The sequence below is a fragment of the Pongo pygmaeus genome, chromosome 13 (assembly GCF_028885625.2).
Source record: "Pongo pygmaeus isolate AG05252 chromosome 13, NHGRI_mPonPyg2-v2.0_pri, whole genome shotgun sequence".
Classification (NCBI taxonomy): Eukaryota; Metazoa; Chordata; class Mammalia; order Primates; family Hominidae; genus Pongo; species Pongo pygmaeus.
This window is the reverse complement of record NC_072386.2, coordinates 61,577,613-61,604,727: the sequence shown is the minus strand read 5'-3', so window position 1 is coordinate 61,604,727 and position 27,115 is coordinate 61,577,613. Positions and strand designations below refer to the sequence as shown.

At 41.2% G+C, this 27,115-nt stretch overlaps 1 protein-coding gene across 5 annotated transcripts in view; it reads right to left on the bottom strand.

Moving 5' to 3' along the window:
• Positions 1-11,732: 11,732 nt before the first annotated feature.
• Positions 11,733-27,115, bottom strand: part of C13H9orf85 (chromosome 13 C9orf85 homolog) — a 74,232-nt gene continuing 58,849 nt past the window's right edge. Inside the window, exons 3-4 of one of the 5 annotated variants that reach the window (XM_063649600.1) lie at positions 26,394-26,507; positions 11,733-15,178 (exon numbers count right to left, since the gene is read on the bottom strand). In XM_063649600.1, coding sequence (XP_063505670.1) covers positions 14,962-15,178; positions 26,394-26,507 — 331 coding nt within the window. In that variant the 3' untranslated portion in view covers positions 11,733-14,961. Of the gene's footprint in view, positions 15,179-20,815; positions 21,134-24,571; positions 25,332-26,393; positions 26,508-27,115 lie in introns of those variants that run through there. The other 4 variants (XM_054501925.2, XM_054501929.2, XM_054501927.2 and 1 more) reach the window with 4 other exon arrangements.

Sequence of the window (27,115 nt, the reverse complement as noted above, 5' to 3'; positions counted from 1 at the left end):
CTCCGCCTCCCGGGTTCATGCCATTCTCCTGCCTCAGCCTCTGGAGAAGCTGGAACTACAGGCGCCCGCCACCACACCCAGCTAATTGAATGTTTAACTTTTCAAAGTGTTTTCCAAAGTGGTTGTCCTATTTTACATCCCCATGAGCAATGTATGAACATTTAGTAACTACTCATTGTTGCCAACACTTGACATGGTCAGTCTTTTTAGTTTTAGCCATGCTAGGATATTTAATATATGTATTATATGTACATACACATATTAATGTACATATAATACATTAATATATGTATTAATATGTTGCAAGGTTCATGGGTCAGTTACTTTGAACACAAGATACATTTCTCCTAGAAATATTGCCCTGCAACTGACACACCAGCCAAAGGCAAGTGGTTACCCATAGCTGAATTAGTGCTCATATTAATTGATTTTTTAACAGATTTTAAAATAGAATTTCTAAGCCTGAGACTCCTAAGCCCCAAGCTGCAACTTTAGGACTCCTGAACCTAAGTACCACACTCCCTGAGCTATGATTCCCTCTAAGCCCTGGTCTGATTGATAGAGGAAAAGATAAGGAGAGAAAGCTAGGCTTATTAACTACTTCTTTTTTTTTGAGAGGGGGTCTCACTCTGTCACCCAGGCTGGAGTGCAGTGATGCGATCTTGGCTCACTGCAGCCTCTGCCTCCTGGGTTCAAGTAATTCTGTCACCTCAGCCTCCTGAGTAGCTAGGATAATAAGGGCATACCACCATGCCCAGCTAATTTTTGCATTTTTATTAGAGACAGGGTTTCACCATGTTGGCCAGGCTGGTCTCGAACTCCTGACCTCGGGTGATCCACCCACCTCAGCCTCTCAAAGTGCTGAGATTACAGGTGTGAGCCACTGCGCCCCGGGCTTTTTTTTTTTTTTTTTTTTTTTGTTTTGAGACAGGGTCTTGCTTTGCTGTCCAGGCTGGAATCACTGCTCCACGCAACCTCTGCCTCTCAGGCTCAAGCAATCCTCCCACCTCAGCCTCCTGAGTAGCTGGGTACACCACCACACCTGGCTAGTTTTTTTTTTGTTTTTTTTTTTTTTGTATTTTTTGTAGAGAGGGGTCTCACTATATTGCCCAGACCAGTCTTGAACTTCTGGGCTCAAGTGATCCACCTGCCTCACTCTCCCAAACTGCTGGAATTACAGGCGTGAGCCACTGCACCCAGCCCTTATTTGCTTTTAAAAATTTAATGACTTTTGCCAGGCGCAGTGGCTAATGCCTGTAATCCCAGCACTTTGGGAGGCCAGGGCGTGCGGATCACGAGGTCAGGAGATTGAGATCATCCTGGCTAACACGGTGAAACCCCGTCTCTATTACAAAAATACAAAAAATTAGCCAGGCGTGGTGGTGGGCGCCTGTAGTCCCAGCTACTCAGGAGGCTGAGGTGGGAGAATCGCATGAACCAGGGAGGCGGAGCTTGCAGTGGCCCGAGATTGCACCACTGCACTCCAGCCTGGGCGACAGAGCAAGACTCTGTCTCAAAAAAAAAAAAAAAAAAATTAATGACTATCATGTTTTACACAAATGTCCACATAATGTGTCTATAAGGAATCTGACAAGCAGATGGCCCACTCAAATTGGGTAATTTGAAAAATTTAAGTATATACACAATTTAGAAGGTCAGAATAGGGTACAGGGAACTCATAATAGGACAATACCCCAAGCCTAGTCCTGCCTAGGCCTAAAGGAGACAGGGAAAGAGTGGTTTCTAGTGATTACTAGAACCCAGAAACCTAGACAATTGTGTGGAGAGGGCTTTCAGTTGAGGGACACTACCAGCCTGCAGCCACCTTTAATGCAGGGAGACAAGGGAATAAATCCTCTAACCTCTTCTTCCTCCAGTTCCCTGTGGATGCTTCCCAAAGACCAAACCCACAAGAAATCAGAAATCATAGAAGGCGGGTTGCTGTGGCCCCTAAATGTCAACCTCTTGGGAATAGCACTGGGGGAGAAAGGGACAGTGTGTATCTGCAAGGCCAAAAGGAAACTGTCATTACAATCTCTCCTGTCTTCCCTTAAGCATCCACTCCTGTCCTCCAAGTGAAAAATTCACGTCCCCAACATAAGAGATATGCAAAGGCTCACCAGTAATTGTGTCATCTTCTGGCGATGTCAATTCAGTCTTTTTTTTTTTTCAAGACAGGGTCTCACTCCTGTTGCCCAGGCTAGAGTACAGTGGTGCGAACATAGCTCACTGCAGCCTTGATGTCCCAGACTCAAGGGATCTTCCCTCCTCAGCCCCCTGAGTAGCTGGGGCCACAGACGCACACCACCGCGCCTGGGTAATTTTTTGGTATTTTTCATAGAGAAAAATACCATGTTGCCCAGACTGGTCTTAAACTCCTGGGCTCAAGTTTTACCATGTTGCCCAGACTGGTCTTAAACTCCTGGGCGCAAGTGATCCACCTGCCTCAGCCTCCCAAAGTGCTGAGATTACAGGCGTAAGCTACCGTGCCCAGTCGCTGTTTTCCTCTACCACCTGTTTCGTGTTTTCTGTCAGAACTCAGCTGGTTGGGGTTCTTTATCTTGTGGGGTAGCTCTATCATTGATTCCTGGTGAGTCTGAGTTCTTAGTGGTCTTGTTTTATTGGATGGCCATGTTTTCTACTGAGTAAGACTATTAGGTAAGCGAGAACTAAAGAGATGCCCCCGTGAATCCTCTGCATTCCAGCTGTGGTTCTCTTTTCCCTTATTGTGAAGTAATAACCTAATTTCTTCTGGTATCAGGATCAGTCACTCTGGCCAGTAGGATAGCTCTCTTCTCTGCCTGTTTGCTCAGAGGCATGAGAAGCCTAAAATGGTCAGGGCTACCAAGTAATTGGAATCATCACCATATTTCCTGGTGGAGGAACTTCTACAGGTTCCAGCATCTTCAAATCCTTTGAACTCAGGATAGTGGGGAAAGGAAGCAAAATCTTAAAAGGGCTGTTCGGTACAGCTGTGAGAGGGTACGCCCACATCCACCTCTTGTTTCCTATGCATTCTGGCTCTGGGGAAGAGGGCCTCTTAACGTTCACTGATGATGTAAAGCATGTACTGGTAAGACAGCAACCCAGGCCGGGCACGGTGGCTCACGCCTGTAATCCCAGCACTTTGGGAGGCCAAGGTGGGGGATCACCTGAGGTCAGGAGATTCAGACCATCCTGGCTAACATGGTGAAACCCCGTCTCTACTAAAAATACAAAAAACTAGCTGGGCGTGGTGGCACATGCCTGTAGTCCCAGCTACTCAGGAGGCTGAGGCAGGAGAATCACTTGAACCCAGGAGGCAGAGGTTGCAGTGAGTCGAGATTGCACAACTGTGCTCCAGTCTGGGTGACAGAGTGAGACTGTGTCTCAAAAAAAAAAAGACAGCAACCCAAACTTACAGAGTTGGTTCCATTGAATCTACAGTAGTTTAGACACTCTACCCTTTATCAAGCCAGGTTATTCTAGGTAATGGGGCACAGGTTAAATCAATGAATTCCAGGAGTGCAAACAGATTTCTTTCTTTCTTTTTTTTTTTTTTGAGATGGAGTCTCGCTCTGTCGCCCAGGCTGGAGTGCGGTGGCGCGATCTAGGCTCACTGCAAGCTCGGCCTCCCGGGTTCACGCCATTCTCCTGCCTCAGCCCCCAGGGGACTACAGGTACCCGCCGCCACGCCCGGCTACTTTTTTGTATTTTTTAGTAGAGACGGGGTTTCACCGTGTTAGCCAGGGTGGCCTCGATCTCCTGACCTCGTGATCTGCCCGCCTCGGCCTCCCAAAGTGCTGGGATTACAGGCGTGAGCCACCTGCGCCCGGCTGCAAACTGATTTCTTTACTTTCCTTGCCACAACATGAGTCCCTCGATTAGAGACAATGTTGTGTAAGATATGATGGCTACAAATCAGGAATTCTCTAAGTCCAAAGACAGTGATTCTGATAGAAGTGCTGGAAGCAAGGAAGAGAGATCACTATTCAGAATATGTGTCAGATCTTGTGGGGGACAAACCACTATTCCCTCCATAATGAAAGAATCCCAATGTAATCAATGTATCACCCGATGGCTGGCTGCTGGCCCTGGGAATGGTATCATATCAGAGGCTCAGATTTGGCCTTTGCTGTGGGCAGGTGGGGCACTCAGCAGTGATGGTGACAAAATGAGGGGAAGTCTACATCTCTGAGTTCATCGCTGGCTCTATTCCTGCCACTATGGCCACTTTGTGCATAGGCTCATTGAGAAAACACTAGAGTGACTGGAGAAAGAGATTACCTGACATCCACAGGACAGGTTATCTTGTCCACCATCTGTTCTGAAATATCCCTTCTCATGCTTTTCTCCCAAGCCTTCATGACACCAATTTTCCTCAATTGTTTTCTCCAAGTCCCTAACAATCTGGAAAAGCTACTTCCTACTGTTTATAAATCATTTGAGATCTGAGCCATCTCTTCTTTCACACAAAGTGGACAATCAGAAGTACCATTCAAAGTTCTGCCCATTGGGCGGATTTCCGTTTGCTATGGTTTTTCACGGCTATCCCTGAATGAATCTATGCTACAGAAGCCAGCATACCTGGAAGACCTGTCAGTAAACTAGACCCATTTTCCTCCATCAAGTGGTCACAGAAATCTTCCCCTGGGGCCATGTGTATGAGGTGAGGGAGGGCAGTGAAGCAGAGGACCAGGCAATGCAGGAGGCCAGGCCTCTTGCTTGTGCAGTTTGCTTCACTCATGTAGGTTCGGGAGCCAAGTAAACTGCACAAGCAGGTTGATTGCATGTATCCCACTTCCATGTGTAATGTAATAAAAGAAAAACTTCAGCCAAATTCAATTTAAAGAAGTTTAATTGAGCAATGAACAACTGGCGAATCGGGCAACCCCCAGAATCACAGCAGATTCACAGAGACTCCAGCGCAGCCACATGGTGGAAGAAGATTTATAGACAAAAAAAGGGAAATGACATACAGAAATCAGCAGTGAGGTACAGAAATAGCTGGATTGGTTACAGGTTGGCGTTTGCCTTATTTGAACACAGTTTGAACACTTAGCAGTCTATGAGTGGTTGAAGTATGGCTGCTGGAATTGGCCAAGACTCAGTTATTGTTACAGGCGCATACTCTTAAGTTAGGTTTTCAATTTTGTTCGACTATTAAGCTAGGTTACAGTTCATCCACAAGGACTCAAATATAGAAGTATGGAGTCCTTCTCAGGCCATATTTAGTTTGCTTTAACAAATGGAATGCTGCTGCGCATATAAACAGCTTTATGGTTCAGTGGATATTCCCATGCATGGTGGGTAGTCTGGGTCATACAAACATAGGGCAGCCCATGATAAGGCTTTCAGGCTCTACCAAGGTGCAGGAGCAAGCCAGAGCCACCTTCCAATGATAATAATCACCAGCAGGTCATGAGCTTCCTATTGAGGATTGCCAGAGGCTCCATAAGACACCTCTGTTGGTCAAAGGTATTTTGAGTATCGTTGAATCTGTGGGGTCAGAAGGCTCAAGTGACAAGACAGCTGGTACCACAGTCTGGATCTGCCTCAGAACACTTTCGTGCTCTGTATCCCACTCCAAACTGTCAGCTTCGCAGCTTCCTAGGTGATGGGTTCAAACAGTATGCACAAATGTGGCTTGTTGCCTCCAAAATCTAAAGAAGCCCCAAAAATGTTGTGCCCCTTTGTGGTGATCAGTGCAAAGCAGGGCAAGTTACTTCTCACTCTTAGAAAGTGAGAGACTTACCCCAGGCTATTGCACCCCTCAAAACATTACACATACAGCAGGCTCCTGAATGTTCATGGACTCTGTCTCCTATCCTCTGGCATGAATGTGACTTACTAAGACATCTAGGATACTTGCTACTTTCTGTTCCCCAGTTCCAGCTAGCATTATGTCATCATTGTAAAAGATGAGAGTGACACGATGTAGGGTATCGAGTTGATTACAGGCCCTTTAGACTGTTTTATAACAGAGACCAGGAGAGTTCATGTGGCCTGGAGACAACTAAGTAAAGGTATAATGTTGCCCTGCCTTGAAAATGTGAACTTCTTCTGATTTTTGTTAATTATGAAAATAGGGGAGAAAGGAATATGCCAGGTCAACGACTGTAAATGGACACTAGGGCCATATTGATTTGTTGAAGTAAAGATACTACATCCAGATCATTGTTATGTTTGCCATCACCATCTGTTTAAGTTTGCAGTGATACACAATCATTTTCCATAACCTGTCTGACTCTTACACTGGCCAAACAGGTACGTTGAATGAGCATGTGATAAGGATCAAAGCACTGCATCTTTTAAGTGTTCGATGGTGGCACCAACCTCTGCAACTCCCCTAAGGATGGGGAATTGCTTTCAGCTTACTATCATGAAGGAGGGTGGTGGTGTGGTTCCAGGGTCTTCACTTGGCCCTTTCTACCATAGTAACTCTCACTCCATAAATAGGTAACAAATATGGGCATCTGCCTGTTACTAAGTATTTCTAGCCCCACTGTATATTTTAAGGCTGGGAAATAACCACAATGTGGATCCAAGGTCCTACTGGACCAACCGTAAGATGAACCTGGGCCCAGACTCCACCAGTAATCTGAATGGTGGACCCCACTGGCATTTTTCAGGTCTCCTAGGATAAATGTCTGTTCAGAGTAAGTATCTAGTAACTCCTGAGAGGGTGTGTTATTTCTCTTTGCTCTATGTATAGTTTCTTAAGTAAATGGCAGTAGGTTCTTCCAGGGAAGAGGAGATGGATCATTCATGATAAACAGCTATGCCTCTACTATAGCATCCGTCCTCAAAGGATCCACTCTTTCCCTCTGTTGAGGGGCTTTGGCTTAGATCTGGGACCTAAGAGACCAAGATTTCCCATTATGCAGATTTGAGGTTTTCCCAGTATAGCCCCAATTTTTTCACCTGTATATATCAAGAAGAACTTCAGTAGTGACCATAGATTTCAAGAGATCCTATAATCATTTAGTTGTTGCCACAGATGCCTGTGGGCCAAAAATCTCTAATTACCTCTGTCTCTGTGACTTACTGTAGCTGGTGTACAGTTAAATGCTGCCATTTGGCCTCAAGCCTCTGGGATCCCATATTCCCATGAGATCAGAAAACCCAGTCTTTTTGCAATTTCCCCCAAGGTTATCTCTGGCCTCTCAAGGAGAGTCATCACCTTTTCAACACCTTTTCAAGCAGGTTGGTATCTTCCCACTGATGCACTTCCTGCGGCTTTGGTGACAAGCAGATGAGAGGGTGGCTGAGTAGTTGTTTGTAATAGAGAAGCACTGCTCTTTGGTATGCCAGGGAAGTTCCAACATTTTGACCTAATTAACTATAGGCCATAAGCAGGTCATGAAACCGACTCAAACAAGATTGTGCATCAGAATCCCCTGGAGAGCTTGTGAAAACACAGATTCATGCGCCCTACCCCATAACTCTGATTCGGGAGGTCTTGGGTGGGGTCTGAGAATTTGCATTTCTGAGTTCCCAGATGATGCCAACCCTGTTGTTTGGGAACACAGTGTGGAAGCCACTGTTTGATATTTCAACCTCATTATATCAGAGGCCTAGAGAAGTTTTTCTCAATCTTTAATATGCACACAAATCACCTGGGAGGCTTGTAAAATACAGAGTTTTGCTTCAGTAGGTCTCGGGCGGATTCTGAGATTCTAGGATTCCATTCAGCTCCCAGGTGATGCCACTGCTGCCGATCCACAGACCACACTGAGTTTCAAGGCTCCAGGCCATGAGTTCAAGCTCAATTAACCAAGGCCATGAGTTCAAGCTCAATTAGCAGATCATTAATGTCACTCTTGGGTGGCCCATGCAATACATTAAATCCCAACCCATCTCTGTGAGTGTGGCTCAATAAAGCCATGTATTTTTTCTCCTTGGTCTAACATCCTTAGGATTCACTACCCCTTAAGGGCTCCCCAGGCTCCTGACAATACAGTTTGGTACAATCCTGATCTAAACTTCTTTCTGTGTACAGGCTATCACTACTCACTTCAGGACTTGTAATTCCTTTCAGTAAAGGCCTAGTAGTAATGAGGGGCAGGTGTTGGGTGGAGGGAGGTCCTGAGGGGCACTGGCCTCAGCTTGTGTGACAACTGCCCCAGGTGCAGGTATTGAAAAATTTTTATGTAGGTAAGAACTGCTTCTCTCAAATAGTGGAGGCAGAGTTCCCTCGCATAGCTAGGGAAGTCCAAGGGAGTCTGGAGTTTCAAAATTCTGCTTTACCCACATTGATCCAACCCCTGTTTTAAACTCCACTCCTCTACCAGTGCCCTCACCTTGGCAGAAAAGGCCTAGTGAAGTTGGTGTGCAACTCAATTAAATGTTGTTATAATACTCAGCATTAGGAACTGGATGTGGCCCACAGTGTCATCTGCTCTGTGAGTATAGGAGACACTTCATCCTTCAAAAGCTGCCACCTAGGCTTTCTGATTATCCACTTACAATCTCAACTGCAAACTCACCGTTTCATTTTTCCTTTATTCTTCATATACTTTCTAGCACTGTCAAAAGAAGCCAGGTGGTCCCATGGTCTATATAATCATTACTAATCACCGTAATGTCAGTGCCACAGTACTTGATCTTCCAATGCCTTGCCCTCTTCCTGCTCTTCATCTCATGCCCACACAGTGATAATGTGAATAACCATGATGCTGCCCTATGACAGGGGTTATCTGTGTGGCACTTACCACTGGCAAGTAAGTAAATGCACTATCCAAACCAAGATTCCCAATCTGAGTGTCTTTCTCCTGGGGCCACCTGTAGTAGCAATTTCTATGTCAGTCAAGATCCCACAGAGGCCGGATGCGGTGGCTCACACCTGTAATCCCAGCATTTTGGGAGGCTGAGACAGGTGGATCACGAGGTCAGGAGTTCAAGACCAGCCTGGCTAAGATGATGAAACCCCATCTCTACTAAAAGTACAAAAATTTGCCAGGCACTGTGGCAGGCGCCTGTAATCCCAGCTACTTGGGAGGCTGAGGAAAGAGAATTGCTTGAACTCAAGTGGCAGAGGTTACAGTGAGCCAAGATCGCGCCACTGCACTCCAGCCTGGGAAACAGAGTGAGACTCCATCAAAAAAAAAAAAAAAAAAAAAGAAAAAGAAAGGCCAGGCGTACACCTGTAATCCCAGCACTTTGGGAGGCCAAGGCCGGCGGATCACAAGGTCAGGAGATTGAGACCATTCTGGCCAACATGGTGAAACACTGTCTCTACTAAAAATACAAAAATTAGCTGGACGTGGTGATGCATGTCTGTAATTCCAGCTACTTGGGAGGCTGAGACAGGAGAATTGCTTGAACCAGGGAGTTGGAGGTTGCAGTGAGCTGAGATCACGCCACTGCACTCCATCCTGGTGACAGAGCGAGACTCCATCCTGGTGACAGAGCGAGACTCCATCTCAAAAAAAAAAAAAAAAAAGAAAAAAAAATTCCAGAAAGAAATAGATGACATACTCTGGATAGCTTAAACAGAGTTTAATAAAGGCACTATTTACAAGGATATGAGTAGGGCATAGGGAATTCACTAAGCATGGTACAGTACCCTGGGGCTAGTAACAGCATGGCACCATTACCACTCAGCATTAATGCTAAAATGAAGATCATAAGATTGATAGAACAGACTCTTTGTGGCAATAAGATACCAAATTATAAACAGGACCTAGGCTATGCCAGGCAAGAGTTAAGTCATGCACTCCTACACTTAAAGGATAAACTGTGCTCTAACTGCCACAAGGGTTTTCTTTTTCTCTAGCAGCTAAACAAATGCTAGTCTTGAGATAAGCAATAGTAAAAAAAAGTTGCAGCTCATGCCAACCGTGACTAACTGAACCCTGTTGCACCAGCCGCAACTATAGCCTTGATTGGACAAGAGACTGGTTTCAATAACTTTCCCCTGATAAGATCACCGATTATGGACTGGTTCTGGCTGGTTTACGGAGGTTGTGCATTTATGTGCGTTCATGTCCTGAAAAGACCTTCTGATGTACAGGACCTAATTTTTAAATGTTACGTATAGGGCCTAACATTTAAATGTTAAGTCTCCACCCCAAAGTGAACATGGGTTGTACCTAACATGCATGCTTGTTAAATATGCATGCGTCAGGACCACCTTCATGAATATTTATAATCCTCCTGTAACCTGTTGAATATGTATGTTTAGCCAACCCATTCATCATAAAGCTCTTATCCCAACCCCTCCTCCTTCGAAGTGCCTGTCTCTGGTCTTGCCTGGAGGCTGTGCTTCCCAGCCTGCAGGATGCCACCTTGCAAGCTATAACTCCTTATAAGAAATAAAGTCTCCTCACCTTTCCAAACTTGTAGATTTGTGATGTTTTTTAAGTTAACAGGTGGCATGTGCCTGTGGTCTCAGCTACTCTTGGAGGCTGAGGTGGGAGGATCCCTTGAGCCCACAAATTAGGAGTTCAAGTCCAGCCTGGGCAACATAGCAAAACCCCATCTCTTAAAAAACTTTTTTTTATCTAAAAAAAAAAAAAAATAGCTGCCCTACGTGTTCTACCCAGCTCCAACAGAATGACATCAAAGTAACTGGAACATAATGGCACAGAGCAGAGCATTTCAAAAGACGGTATCAGGTAAAACTGACAACATTTAATACAGTCCCAGCTGAACAAAGATTTCGGCTCTCTTTGAATGATTTCATAGGTAGACATCAGCTAGTCCAGCCTGTGTTTTTGATGAACAGTGCTTAAGATGTGCTCACTGAAGTGAGATCACCCAGCCTGTGGCTTTAAAGTGATAGCTGAGTGACGGACGGTAATTTCCCATCTATTATGATAAGACTCCCTTTCCAAAGGATTTTTCTGCATTCTGCTAAGTGACTCTGGTTTTCATTTCCCTAACACATTTTTCTTCCCTGAATGCCTTTCTAATATGCCTTGTTTAAATAGTCAGTGGCTTATTGAAATTTGCAGGGACTTGTTTCTTCCTGCTACAGAATGATTTTTTTTTTTAATGTCACCTTGATTTGTTAGGATGCATTTGACCTCCTGTCACTGACAGGAGAAGGGGTGAGGTCTTCTTCTGCAGACAGTAAAGAGCAGGCAGTTTTATTTCTTAGATCCTTTTACAAGATTTGAGGAGTAAGGAAGAGACAGCAGATGGTTTTGAAGAGATTCAATCACCCATGGGTACTGCTGCAGAATGTGGGTCCTGCAGGCATGCAAATATTCAAAACAAACTAAACCTTTAAATAAATAGAGACCATGCCATTACCTTCTCAATTTGGGACCATAGACATTGATATATACATTTTAACTTAATATCAACATGAAATCAAAGTGCTATGTTCATCTTTTAGTGACCACAGATGGTACAAATACCAAGGTAGATGGAAAATATACCAAGTGATGGTGGGCTGGGGTACCAGTTACTCCACCTGAGGATTACATTTTATTTTTTGTAAATCTTTACCACTAACGAGTAACGTATATACAGTAAAGTGTGCAAATTTAAGAGTATGGCTCAGTGTATATATATATTTATGTGCAGTGTGTGTATATGTACTTACCTATCATCAGATCGAGAAGTAGAACATTTCTAGCACTCTGGAAGGTTCCTTGTGCTCTCTTCTAATTATCACCACCCTACCCACAAGGGTAATCACTATCCTGACCTCAATCGCCATAGATTAGTTTTACCTGTGTTTGATTTTCACTTAAAGGAATGATACGATATTACTTCTTTTGTGTCCAGTTCTTTTTGGTTCATTATGTTGTGAGATTCAGCCATGTTATAATGCGCATCACTAGTTTATTTCTTTTTATTGCTAAAGAGTATTTTATTGTAAATATATATCACAATTCTTTATTCTTTCTGTCATTTATGGGCATTTAATTTCTTTGAATAAATTTAACAAGTTGCAAATGAATATTTAGCAAATTGCACTCAGATTAAAATTTAAAAAATCTCTTATCAGAAGTTAAGAAATACATTTTCCTCCTCCTCGTTGATATCCAAAGACAGTTCTGAAAATGCCTTTTCTTCTCTATTATAGCAACACCTAGTGGCTTGAGAAGGCCAGGTCTAGAGGCATGCATTTACGGCTGGGAAACACTGACTTTTAGTTTTAAAGACCTCAGACAGCACCTAGACGTCCGCTATAACCACATAACAATGGTCCCCATCTGAAACCATTTAAGTCAGAATCTTTGGAGGAAGAGGCCAGAATTGGTAGGTTATAAAAGTTGCCCAGATGATTTTAATGTGCAGCCAAGGCTAAGAGCTACTTATCTAGACCAGTGGTTTGCAAACTTTTGTCAAATAATCAGAATCGCGTTTCAAACACAGAATGCTGGGCCCCACCCACAGAGTATGTTTCAGTAGGTCTAGGGCAGAGCCCAAGAATTTGCATTTCTAACAAGTTTCCCAGGTAATGTTGATGCTGCTAGTCCGGAAACCACATGATAAGAACCACCGATCTAGACTAAGTCTGTTATTTAACGCAAGAAAAAAACTGCAGGCCAGACAGTTGAAGCAATTTGCTGGAGTCATGGAGTCAGATAGTGACAAAGTTGTAACTAGAACAAAGGCCTCACGATTACTTTCCTCTCATCAGATATATCTAAGCTTGGATACTGCTGAATGTTATGCCATTTGAAGCTATGTAAAGAGATCACTCCCCCGCAATAAAAATGTAAAACAAATAGATGTTTGGAGAGGTGGGTGAGGTAACTCTTTTCCATAAACGTATTTGCAAATACGTAAACATCCTGAGAAAGTGGAAGCAGAACACATACACGAGGACCAGTACTTGATGAGGACAAGAGAGATGGGAAACAGGCTGTGGAGTTCCTTTCGGCACCCTGAATGTTAACCCCTGCTCAGGAAAGGGTGCATCTGTCTTCATCATGCCTCTCTCTCCTCCCCTCCTCCAGCCACCTCCCAAAGGCAGAACTGCCGCAACCTGCCTGGCTCATGTGGTGGCAAGTCACCCGGTCAGGAGACACCCTGGCCAGTAGTTTATCTCTTTCTTCCACATCTCTCCCATAACACAAGATTTACTGTGTTGCTGTATTTTCCCATGACTCCTAAATCTCACTCACACTTGCCCCTTACAATAAGATTTTCCCAAATATGGCTGGCTTGTCCCCAACAGTTGTGGCCCACATCTGCCAGTTAGACAGCCCTGTGCCTGAGTCTGTAGTGCAACAGCTGTGGGGCTGGGTGTGAGCCTGTCCTCCTAGCTATGCTAAGCATGCCGTAATGACATAATACCCTGGCAGCTTGGACCTTTGCCTGCTGAGCCATTTTGGCCTGGCTTAGTGGCTCCCTGAACTGTATCAGGGTGTCACATGGCAGGAGAGCTTTGCCCGTGGAGCTGGGGAATCTGTATTTTAAATACATGTTACAGGTGATTCTAAAGTACACTTCTGGGAAGTGTGGACATTTTCAGCTCAGGATTTAAGAAGGAACTGATTTATTCTACCAATGGGGACAGAGAAGAGAGAAAGGAAACCGCATCAGCCAGAGATTGCAGGTGCAGGGCATTCTTATGTAAGATATTTAAAAAACTGTTTTCTGCAGGAAAAAACCGATGAAGATTAATTTTTGAATAAGGACATATGCAAAGACTTAAGGACTGTCTGCTATGGAATAAAAGGCAGCCAGTCTAGTGGTGGATAAGAGCAACTTGAGGGGGAAGAAACCCCAAACAGAACAAAACAAAGAGGGTCTAGAATATACCAAAACAATCTCTGCAACTACAGTGATTACATCAACAGTTTCTTAGGAAAAATCAGGCTAATACCAAAATTCACATTTTGGCTTTGATGGTTTGCTGTATAAACAGTTTTCATCATTAAAGGAAGGTCCAGTTATTCTTTTTCTCTTTCATGAAGTCCCTGATTGAATCACCTCCTCCTTCCAGCATGTTTGTTTATTTACATACATACAGAGACACAAGTACATATATACATATATCCTATTACTGGCATCTCACTTTGACTTAAAGATGATGAAACCCATTTCAATCACAATCTCAGGGGATGCCACTTCCCTTACCTCCCCTGTCACGTTGGACATACCCGCAATAGACCCAATACAGAAGAAAACAAAAATTCTTAGAAGTTCATACTGACTTACCTACTGAGGCAACGTACCAGACTACGTGTTCTTTACATGCCTTCCAATTCTAAAAATCTATAAGAAATCACAACTGCACACACAACAGGTGCTCCACAGTTTTGTAAATGATGCAGTACGTGCCCAGGCATGGCAGCAGATAGTCTTTCCGGCATCAGGAGTCCAAACCTCTGTCAATACCAGGATTATTATCCACACTGTTAGTTTCTTAACGTGAAGGATATCTTAAAATTGATGTATAACACATTACAGACTGCGAGAAAATATTTCCAAATTATATCTGATAAAGGACTTGTATCTAGAATATATATAAAAGATTCATAACTCAATGGTAAGCAAACAACCCAATTTTTTAAATGGGCAACACATCTGAATAGACATTTCACCAATGAAGATATAGGATTGGCTAATAAACACACGAAAAAATGTTCAGTCGGCTGGGTGTGGTGGCTCATGCCTGTAAGCCCAGCACTTTGGGAGGCCAAGGGGGGCGAATCACAAGGTCAGTAGATGGAGACCATCCTGGCCAACATTGTGAAAACCTGTTTCTACTAAAAATACAAAAATTAGCTGGGCATGGTGGTGTGTGCCTGTAATCCCAGCTACTGGGGAGGCTGAGGCAGGAGAATCACTTGAACCTAGGAGGCAGAGGTTGCATTGAGCTGAAATGGCACCACTGCACTCCAGCCCGGGCTATAGAGCAAGACTCCATCTCAAAAAACAAGGGGGAAAAAAAAAAAAAGAAAAGAAAAGATGCTCAGTCAACATCATGAGTCATTAGAAATATACAAATTAGGCCAGGCATGGTGGCTCACACCTGTAATTCCAGCACTTTGGGAGGTTGAGGTGGGCAGATCATGAGGTCAGGAGTTTGAGACCGGTCTGGCCAACATAGTGAAACCCCATCTCTACTAAAAATACAAAGATTAGCTGGGCATGGTGGTGTGCGCCTGTAGTCCCAGCTACTCGAGAGGCTAAGGCAGGAGAATCACTTGAACCAGGGAGGCGGAGGTTGTGGTGAGCCAAGATCCTGCCACTGCACTCCAGCCTGGGCAACAGAGCGACACTCCATCTGAAAAAAAAAAAAAAAGAAAAAAAAAGAAATATGCAAATTAAAACCACAGTGAGACTTCACACACACTAGAATGACAATAAATCAAAATGCACTGACAATTACAAGTGTTGGTGAGGATCTGGAGCCTCCTCAGTGTGGAGTCCTCACAAAGCTCTAGGATTGTAAAAGGGTGCAGATATTACCACGAGTTTGGTGGTTCCTTAAAAACTAAATATGAATTTACCACACAATCCAGCAATCTAATTTCCCTCTTAGGTGTATATATCCAAGAAAAATGAAAACATATGTCCACAAAAAGATTGTGCATGCAAATGTTCACAACAGTCTCATTCATAATAGCCCAAAGTGGAAACAATCCAAATTTGAAGGGGTAAACAAAATTAGTATGTCCATACAATGGAATGCTATTCAGAAAAAAAAAATGATGAACTATCGGTACATGTCTTAACATGGCTGTACCTCAAAAATGTCATGTAAGGTGAATGGAGCTAGACTCAAAGACTACGTATTTTATGATGTCATTTATATGAAAGGTTCATAAAACGCAATTTTATCGACACAGAAAAGATTAAGTTGCTTGGGGCTGGGGAGTGGGAATGGGGAGTGGCTACCAATGAGCATGAGGGATCATTTTGGGATGATGGAAATGTTCTAAAACTGGATTGTGATGATAAATGCGCAATGCTTGTATATTTACCAAATCATTAAATTATACACTTAAAATTGGTGAGTCTTATGCATGTAAATTATGCCTCAATAAAGCATTTTAAAAATATAGAGACAATTATCACTATGAAAAAAGCTTTCATACAATTTAACTGACTTTACAGCACAATGAAGGCTGGTATTTTTATCAGTAATTCCCAACCATTTCCAGGCCAAGAATCCCTTTTTAACAGCAAAAAAGTCACAGCCCCACAATAGTTAAATTGAACTTTAAGCATAAATTGAGGAAATACATAATTTCAGGAATACCGTGATAATTTTAATTGAATTTGGACTTAACTAATCACATCTACTACATATAAAAATAGAATATAAATAGCAAGATATAGTAGTCAGTCTACTAACAATGTTAAGTGCAGATATACAATCACCAGCTCCTCCATACATGTGGAGTCTCACTCAAGGGACAGTGACCCCAGAGTTGAAACTCCTTCTAAAGCTTCCATCTCCTTAATGCAGCAGTGAACCAAGAAAAGCAAAATTGCTGCTTTAAGTTCAATTCCATGATGTTTTTAGTCATCTCTGCAATTAGTTTACAGCTGGGAAGAACATGATTTATTTTTCAGACTAGAAGCATGTCCCATGTGCAGGCAAAATTTACTTGACAAGTGGATCATAGAAAAAGAGGATGCCGTATGACTGGAAAAATATACAAAGGTTGACTGGTTAGATGCTGGTCCAAACATTCTATGGAGCTGTTTTGTGGATTCCTGATTTTTCTCTAATCTATCCCCTAGGGCCCATTTCAGTTGTACCTGCTTGTGTAACCACACAGCTACAATGCGAACTTTATATCAAATATTCATGACCCTGCAGAGACAGCCTGGCCCCTCACTGTGGCTTGCTTCCTCTGGGATTTTCATTTTCTGTTGGATATCCTCTCACATTTACGGACAGTAGTATAGCATCATTAAGCATTTCCAGCATTACCAGTTGAGGATTTCCCACACATAAACCACTTAATAGGATCTGAAATGTACTATTTCCATGGCCAAGAAAGGGATTCCAAAATTGTTTCCAAATTATTTATGAAACACTTGTTTGTTTCAATAAGTCTTGTTTTTGTCACTGTCCACTGGCAGCCACTCACACTGCACCTGCCTTGTGTCAGCTGGCAGCCACAAGTGTTGCAGAGATGAGAAACATAGGAGAAACTTATTTTTAAACAGTGTGTAACTGTTTAGTTACACTTCTAAATAGTAAGCTCAGAATGTTTTTGGGTGAAGTATATAATAACTATTCTCCCTGTGTTTCCAGATTACCCATTATATGTTTTTCCAGAGTCACAATTGGACCTATTGCTTTAAATTTAGAGTACTTAGCCAGAAAACACATTGAGTACAGTACACTGTTTGGAAGTGTAAATAATATAGTTTTAAACATCATTTTATCTTATGTTTCCTGACTTTGCGGACATGTTGTAATATCCTCTGCTAAGGGATGTCAGTTTTGTCCTGTTCTAGATCATCTTTTCTAACCTCAGCTGGTCACGGCAATTTCCCCAGGGCCAATTCATTTCCTGTTTCAGTTATTTTGGTCATTGTTCCCATGTTGTGATTTTTCTTCATAATGGCAAAAGAAATAAATAACTCTTACAGATTAAAGAAAAAATATAGGCCAGGTGCAATGGCTCACACCTGTAATCCCAGCACTTTGGAAGGCTGAGATGGGCGGATCACTTGCAGTCAGGAGTTCGAGACCAGCCTGGCCAACATGGTGAAACCCTGTCTCTACTAAAAATACAAAAATTAGCCGGACATGGTGGCGCGCACCTGTGATCCTAGCTACTCTGAAGGCTGAGGCAGGAGAATCACTTGAACCCGGGAGGTGGAGGTTGCAGTGAGCTGAGATTGTGCCATTGCACTCTAGCCTGGGTGACAGAGTGAGACTCCATCTCAAAAAAAAAAAAAAAAAAAAAAAGAATTTGTCACAAATAAATTTGTAACTATATTAAACAATTAAGTAAAAATAAAAAGTGGAATACATAAGGTCATACTGAATTATGCCAAAAATTTATTTGTAATTTAAAATGCAAATTTAGAATTTGAATAAAAGTTCAGTGTAATGGAGTATGTTTTTCTAATTCACTTTCTATTTTTAGTTCAATTTTGTAATTTTAAAATATCAATTTTTTGATCACTTGATTTACTCAAGTTCCTTGGTGTGTGTGTGATATCAATTACAGTTAGCAATAGTTATAGTTTTGACAAAGAAATAATGGACAGTTTATAAAGTTGTTACTGTCAATATTTTTTCTAAAGCTTGCTATTGCACTCACACATTTATGGGTGGTATTATTTAAGAGTCTATAACTCAACAAGTATTAAAAACTGTGAATAGCAAGCCTGACTTTCCTGTATAAATGTTTTCATTGGAGGGGTTTGCTTCTGCCCTTTCAGTGTAATAAGAATTCCATCTCCAGGTTTCTTTCTTTTACCTCCATCCAAGAGTTTCAAGATTACCTGCTTCCTACATCCACAAAACCCCCTAGGATGATTTGAAAGGAATGTCTCAACCAAAAAGTATCAAGTAATATTTATAAACATCATGAAGAGAGTACCTACTATGATAAGTGTTTTCTACATATTTAATACTCACAATAACTTTACACTGTAGAAATTACAACCCTCATTTTTCAAAGAAAGGCACACACAACATAACGTCACGAAGGTAAAGAAATGAGAACAGGGTCACAGTGGTAAGATTCAGATCATTCTGCCTCAGAGTGGTTTTATCTACTACTCTTGTTTAAGTCAAGATTTATGTTGTTTCATTTTAAGGCATGGATTTCACAACAATACATTACTACTAATTTATTTTTAAAAGTGTTATTACTTTTTAATTGAGGTAAAACTGACATACAATTAAATAAGCAAAAAAAATTTTTTTTTTCTTGAGACGGAGTCTCGCTCTATCTGGAGTGCAGCAGTGCGACCTCAGGTCACTGCAACTTCCGCCTCCTGGGTTCAAGCAATTCTCCTGCCTCAGCCTCCCGAGTAGCTGGGACTACAGGCACGTGCCACCATGCCCAGCTAATTTTCGTATTTTCAGTAGAGATGGGGTTTCACCATGTTGGCCAGGAAGGTCTAGATCTCTTGACCTCGTGATCTACCCATGCTCAGTCAAAATAAACAAATTTTAAGTGCTGAATTTTATATTTCTGTACCTGTGTAGCTACCACCTGGATCAAGATACAGATGATTCCAGCATTCCAGAAGTTCCCCTCTTATACACATTCCCAGTCAATACCACCTCCTCAAAGATAACCACTATTCTGATGTCTATCACCATAAGTTACTTAAAACGATTTCTGAACTTTGCATAATGTGGCCCATTAAGTATATAATATCTTGTGTCTGGATTCTTTTGCTCAAGGTATCTATAAAAAAAACTATATTTTAAAAAATGTTAGTTACAACTTATGTTGAATTCAAAGACATTTGATCTACTTTAAAAATGAAAAAAAGTGACCGGGCGCGGTGGCTCATGCCTGTAATCTCAGCACTTTGGGAGGCTGAGGCAGGCAGATCACCTAAGGTCAAGAGTTTGAGACCAGCCTGGTCAACATCACAAAACCCTGTCTCTACTAAAAAATACAAAAATTAGCTGGGCATGTTGGCGGGCACCTGTAATCCCAGCTACTCGGGAGGCTGAGGCCAGAGAATCTCTTGAACCTGGGAGGCGGAGATTTCAGTGAGCTGAGATTGTGCCACTGCACTCCAGCGTGGGTGACAGAGTGAGACTCCATCTCAAAAAATTAAAAAGTTCATTTAAAATATTTAAATGATTTACATATAAATGTTTAATATTAAAATTTAATCCATATACTTCAAATTAACATTGCTAGAGGTTATAGAAATGTTTAAACCAAGTTTTGATGAAATACTGTGCCACTTGTACCACTTAGTCAACTTCTGAGCACTTACGTACTATTTGTGTTTTTACAACCAATATATTTTTAAACCCTCCTTATTAGTACCAATTAACTACCAATTATAAACAACATTCTATGATAATGCATAGAATGCTTTTCCTTTGTAAGGAAGCTATTTTTAAATTATAAACTTTTCTTAATTTTTAAGATTATGTAGAAATAAAAGGTGCAACCACATATGTAATTGCGGTTTAATTCCTTAAAAAGACTACTTCCTTAAGAAGTCTCATGTATGAGATTTGGAAAGGTATTATTTTTTTCAGTAGGTATGATGATTGACAAAATTGTGGGACTCACTAGCATAGAGATAAGTAAGCAATTCCAACCCCCTAGATTCCATCAGTGTAGCCAGTAAAAATTGTGGAAAGTGGTCCTGTAACATTCAGTATTGCTGACAAATCTGAATAATATGAGAGAAAAAAATTATATGCCACAATTACAGGGCAATCGTTCAATACAGGATTAATGTTACAAGGAAAGGAAAAGACCTAGAAAGAGGGGTAAAAGGAAGGGACAAAGATGTGTTAAAGGTTAATATTGTTATACATTTCACTTAAGAAAAAAAGTTTAGGATCATGGAATATTTATAACTTTGCATAAATGTGGCATCTATCAGTTTTAATTTTACATTATAAATGTATAATATGTATAAGATCTATCTTATATAAGATTTAGGTCTTACATATATAATCTTGTATACATGGTATATCAATTCTTCTTTTGCAGAATGTAATCAACCAACCAAATTGATAAGCCTTCATTACTAATGAATCATTTTTTGATACACTGATCTCTTTTTGCCATAGCACGTAAGTGCTATAAAATAGGGTTATAAAACTTGCTGAAGTATCAGCTGGGAATGCATTTGGCTGAAAGTAACAGAATTTCTAATTAGCAACAGCTTATGCATTAAATGTCTAATGAGACATGTAATTAACTTTTTTTTTTTTACAACAAAAGAAACTTTATTTAAAAACTTTTTTTCTACAGACATGGGTGCTTGAAAAAGCTCTGGACATGTAATTATCTTACAAGAATTCTAGAGGTGGGTGAGCCCAGGGCTTGTTAGTTCAGCAGCTTCACAATGTCAGGGCTCTGGATCACTGTCTCTGCAGCTCGTTTGGTATCCCTATCATGGCTGCAAGCTCTAGACATCATGTTTCCTCACAATCATATTCAGGCAGAAACAGCCTGTTAGAAAAGTGCTTTCTTCTTGTCAGTGAGGTAAGTCTTTCCCAGATTGTCTCAGCAGATTCCCCTCATATGCTGGATACTCCTAGTTGCAAGAGAGGCTGTGAAAGAGAAAACGTGACAACGGGGGTACTATAGTCTAGTATGTAGAGAATAGGCATGGGAATGGCTTTTTGCCACATGCGGCTAATTGTATTTGTTGCAGTTGATGATCAGAATCACCTGAGGAGTTGGAAAAAAAAAAATCCTGGGCTCTATTCCAGAACAAATGAACCACAATATCCCAGGAATAAGAATTTTCTTTTTTTTTTTTTTTTGAGATGGAGTCTTGCTCTGTCGCCCAGGCTGGAGCGCAGTGGCGCGATCTCGGCTCACTGTAAGCTCCGCCTCCCGGGTTCATGCCATTCTCCTGCCTCAGCCTCCCGAGTAGCTGGGACTACAGGCGCCCGCCACCACGCCCGGCTAATTTTTTTGTATTTTTAGTAAAGACGGGGTTTCACCACGTTAGCCAGGATGGTCTCGATCTCCTGACCTCGTGATCCACCCGCCTCGGCCTCCCAAAGTACCGGGATTACAGGCATGAGCCACCGTGCCCGGCCAATAATTTTCTTAAAAGCTCCTCATATAAGTTTTATGATCAGAGCTTTGGCACTTCTATAATAAAGCACTGTAATATTTCAGAATATGTGAATGCAGTCTTGATATCCTCCTGCCAGATATCAAGGTGCAACAAATCAATGCACTACATTAAAGTGATTCATTTCATTAAAACAAAGCCTTCATCTCATTTCTGTATGTTATGATACAAACAGCTTTTGGACTAGAAGGGTTAATTCCTAAAAATATATGTAAAGGAACTAAATATAATAAAGTCTGCTTAAAATACAAAACAATCTTTCTTAGCACTAAGGAATGAAATGCAGCTATTAATATATGTCACTAGGTGATGCTCTTTGTTAAATTTTTTTCCTGGTAAAGTCGTCTGAGGAATTAGTATTCATTCACATGGGAAAGAATTTATGGTAGGTCCAATAAGACTTAAGCTGGCTCCTTAATCACAAAAGTTAAATAGTCCAGAAAATAAGTTTATGTGCAAAAAAGGAAAGCCACACAAATTTATGGGCAGAAAATTTATTTCTTTTGAGACAGAGTTTCACTCTTGTTCCCCAGGCTGGAGTGCAATAGCGCTATCTTGGCTCACCACAACCTCTGCCTCTTGGGTTCAGGTGATTCTCCTGCCTCAACCTCTGGACTAGCTGGGATTACAGTGATGCGCCACCAGGCCTGGCTAATTTTGTGTTTTTAGTAGAGATGGGGTTTCTACGTGTTGGTAATGCTGGTCTCGAACTCCCGACCTCAGGTGATCCGTCCGCCTTGGCCTCCAAAAGTGCTAGGATTACAGGCGTGAGCCAACGCACCCAGCGGGACAGAACATTTCTTTCAGTCAGGCTATATGTTTGGAATACTGAGACTTTCAAATTGTGAAGACAGTATTTCTATTTCTATTCATTTTTGTCTCCGCTTTTTTTTTTTTTTTGAGATGGAGTCTTGCTCTTGTCATCCAGGCTGGAGTGCAATGGCGCGATCTTGGCTCACTGCAACCTCTGCTTACCGGGTTCAAGTGATTCTCCTGCCTCAGCCTCCCGAGTAGCTGCGATTGCAGGCACCTGCTACCACACCCGGCTAGTTTTTGTTATTTTTAGTAGAGCTGGGGTTTCACCATGTTGGGCAGGTTGGTCTCAAACTCCTGACCTCAGGTGATCTGCCTGCCTTGGCCTCCCAAAGTGCTGGGATTATAGGCATGAGCCAACTTACCCAGCCTCCACTTTCTTTAATGTCTTGATAAGATTTTATATTTTTGTTGACAGAGTTCTTGAATATTTTTTGATGTATTCCCAGGTAATATTTTCTGATGTCACTGACATGTAATCTATGTCTGCACTTTTTTTATGCTGAAATATTTTACAGTAAATTAGTATTACATCCTTAAGTATTTCAGTATGATTTCTAAAATAACATTCCACTTAAATTATTCCCTAATATCACCTACTATCGAAAGTGAAATAGCCAATAAACACAAAAAGGGGCTCAAGCTTATTTGTAATTAGAAATACAATTATTAAGACAAAGAGATACTATTGCACACATAATCAACTGGCAGAAATTTAAAAGTCTGATACCAAGTGTTAGAAAGGATGCAGAGCGCTGAAATTCTAATCCATTTCTATGAACAAGGGGATAAAATCTCTCTGGAAAAGTTTTGTTTTACATAGTAAAAGTGAAGATGCATCGACCTGATTCCCTCTACCACTGCTAGATACATACCTAACAGAAATGCACAGGTCTACCAAGAGACACATGTAACAATGCTCATGCTAGTATTGTTGTAACAGGAAAATTTTGAGATAACTCAAATGTCTCTCAACGTTAGAAAAAACAAACTATGGGCCAGATGTGGAGGCTCATATCTGTAATTCCAGCACTTCGGGAGGCCAAGGTGGGTGGATTGCTTGAGGCCAGGAGTTTGAGACCACCTGGCCAACATGGTGAAACCTCGTCTCTACTAAAAATACAAAAATTACCCAGGCGTGGTGGCACAGGCCTGCAGTCCCCGCTACTAGGGAGGCTAAGGCAGAAGAATCACTTGAACCCGGGAGGTGGAGGCTGCAGTGAACCGAGATCATGCCACTGCACTCTACCTGGGCAATAGAGCGAGACTCCACCTCAAAAAAAAAAAAAGTAAAATAAAAAATAAAAAATATGGCCTGGCATGGTGGCTCACACCTGTAATCCCAGCACTGTGGGAGGCCGAGGCAGGTGGATCACCTGAGGTCAGGAGTTCAAGACCAGCCTGGCCAACATGGTGAAACCCCGTCTCTACTAAAAAGACAAAGATCAGCTGGGCGTGGTGGCGGGCACCTGTAATCTCAGCTACTTGGGAGGCTGAGGCAGGAGAATTGCTTGAACCCAGGAGGTGGGGGTTGCAGTGAGCCGAGATCGCGCCATTTCACTCCAGCCTATGCAACAAGAGTGAAACTCTGTCTCAGAAAATTAATAAAATAAATAAAATTAAAAAAAAAAACATAATAAAAAAATTAAAAGATAAAAGAGCTAAAAAAAAAAAAAAGCAAAACAAAAAACCCAGACCAAGCTAATTTGTATTGTTTAGGAGTACAAACATGGGTAGTAAAAAAATTAAGACAATAATGATCAAAATTCAGAATAGTGCCAACTATGGGAAGAAAGATGAACTTTTGTTGAGGGAGAGCCTCACTGGGGTGTCCTGATGCTGGCAGTTTCCTCACCGAGGTGTGTAAATGCATGAACTTTCCTTTATAATTATTTATTATAAAAAATGCATACTTATTACAAACTGTATAAATTATATGCACGTTTTCTGTATGTACATTTCACAAGAGAAAAAAGTTAAAATGTGATGAAATATATAAAAATACAAAGCAGAATTGCTATATGCTTGTTAAACATTATTTTGAAAAAATTGCTTTTACTTTGTAACAATTAAACATAAGTGACAGGGCTTTTGCTATGAGTCATTTATTTGAGATCATTTATCAAAAGGCACTTACTGAGGACCAATTTTTGAGGCAATGTAATAATGTCATCTTATTTTTACATGAGCTAGTTCTTATACAACCATCAATTCTGAATCTTGTTTAGTTTGATATTAAGTAATATACACAATTTATATTGTTCATGTATGAAATTTGTCTTTTTCCATAGCTTTTTCTGATTTCCTAATTAGGATTTCAAATATCTTTTGGAAAATACTCAAAGCAAAAAGGTAGTCAGAATTTCACATTCTTAAATTGACTTTTTATTTTTTTTGAGACAGACTCTCGCTCTGTCACCCAGGCTGGAGCGTAATGGCACAAATTCAGCTCACTTCAACCTCCGCCTCCAGGGTTCAAGCAATTCTCCTGCCTCAGCCTCCCGAGTAGCTGGGATTACAGGCATGAGCCACTACGCCCAGCTAATTTTTTGTATTTTTAGTAGAGACGGGGTTTCACCATGTTGGCCAGGCTGGTCTCGAACTCCTGACCTCAGGTGATCCACCCGCCTTGGCCTCCCAAAGTGTTGGGATTACAGGCGTGAGCCACTGTGCCCGGCCGACTTTTAATACAGTGATATTAATTCATTTGATGGTCTCCTCCTGTGTCTTCTAAATCAATATCAAAATCTAAATCATCATCACTTTCTTCATTTCTTCTGCAGCTTCTTCTATGGTTGGAACTTAGATTATTTTCAGTATGTTCTATTTTTTCTGTTTCTTTATTCAACCTAAAGATGAAAGAAAAAATTTCTATTTATTTCCCAGGCTTTCATTATTTAACCATGTAGATTGAAAAGACTTTTACCACTACATTTCTTGAATAACAGAAACCTAATGAAGTAAGTATAAAGAAAAAGATCCACCTGGGAGTGGTGGCTCATGCATGTAATTCCAGCACTTTGGGAGACCAAGGCAGGAGGATCACCTGAGGTCAGGGGTTCGAAACCAGCCTAGCCAATGTGACGAAACCCCATCTCTACTAAAAATACAAAATTAGCTGGGCGTGGTGGTACAAGCCTGTAATCCCAACTACTTGGGAGACTGAGGCAGGAGAATCACTTGAACTTGGGAGGCAGAGGTTGCAGTGAGCCAAGATCGTGCCATTGCACTCTAGCCTGGACAAGAGCGAAACTCCGTCTCAAAAAAAAAAAAATCATTGAACGCTAACTTGAGATCCAACCAATTATAATACTATTGTCACTAAAGTAGGCGCAAATAAATTAATACATGATGTCTATTAAAAGTTGTTAAATAATGTGTAATTCTTTTGTAATGAATATGAATCTCACACATAAATATTTTATTTTCTTAAAAATATAGTTTCACTTTTATTGTAATGATAGAAAAATAATTTTAAAAGTCTATATTAGTTTGACATACAACTTAAGTCTAAGAGTTATGGATCATGGATCATCTCTTTTTTTTTTTTTTTTTTGAAACGGAGTCCCACTATGTCACCCAGGCTGGAGTGCTGTGGCACGATCTCAGCTCACTGCAACCTCTGCCCCCCAAGTTCAAGCGATTCTCCTGTCTCAGCCTGCCGAGTAATTGGGATTACAGGTGCCTGCCACTGTGCCCGGCTAATTTTTTTGTATTTTTAGTAGAGATGGGGTTTCACCATCTTGGCCAGTCTGGTCTTGAACTCCTGACTTCGTGATCCACCCGCCTCGGCCTCCCAAAGTACTGGGATTACAGGCGTGAGCCACTGCGCCTGGCAAGGATCATCTCTTAAAAGAAATTCATGTATCAATCAATAAGAGTAAAATTCAAACATAAAAGGAAACACTCACGGAATAACAATGTCTTCTTTCTTTCCACATTTTGCACAAACTTCAAGTTCACAGGCACATGGCCTACACATTATGTGATAAGAATCCTTCACTGTCTTTTGTAAACATTTAACACTAAAATAAAAAATAAAATGTTAACTTATTTATATTTATTTCAGACTTATTTGATAAAATAAGATGTGTCTAAATGTATAGTTAAAAAGCCTAACAATCAAAATTCCTAGATTTCAATTTCAGGTGTTTATCTTATGTCACTCTAAATTAATTATATCACATTTCTAGATAACAGTTTACAGCTGCAGAATAAAATTGCTGGATATTTATCCACTCTTAAAATTTTTTTAAAGTGTCATTAAAAATGTGTTAAAACAAGATCAATATACAAAACTCAACTGTATTTCTATATACTACCAATAAACAATCTACCAAAGAATAAAGGAATAAATCCAATAAAAGAAATGCAAGACCAATACACTGAAAATTATAAAACATCACTGAAAGAAACTAAAGACCTAACTATATGGAAAGACATACCATATTTTATATGAAAAGACTTAATATTATAGGCCGGGAGTAGTGCTCAGGCCTGTAATCCCACTAGTTTGGGAGGCCGAGGCGGGCAGATCACCTGAGATCAGGAGTTCGAGACCAGTCTGGCCAACATGGTGAAACCCCATCTCTACTAAAAATACACAAATTTAGCTGGGCTGGGTGTGGTGGCA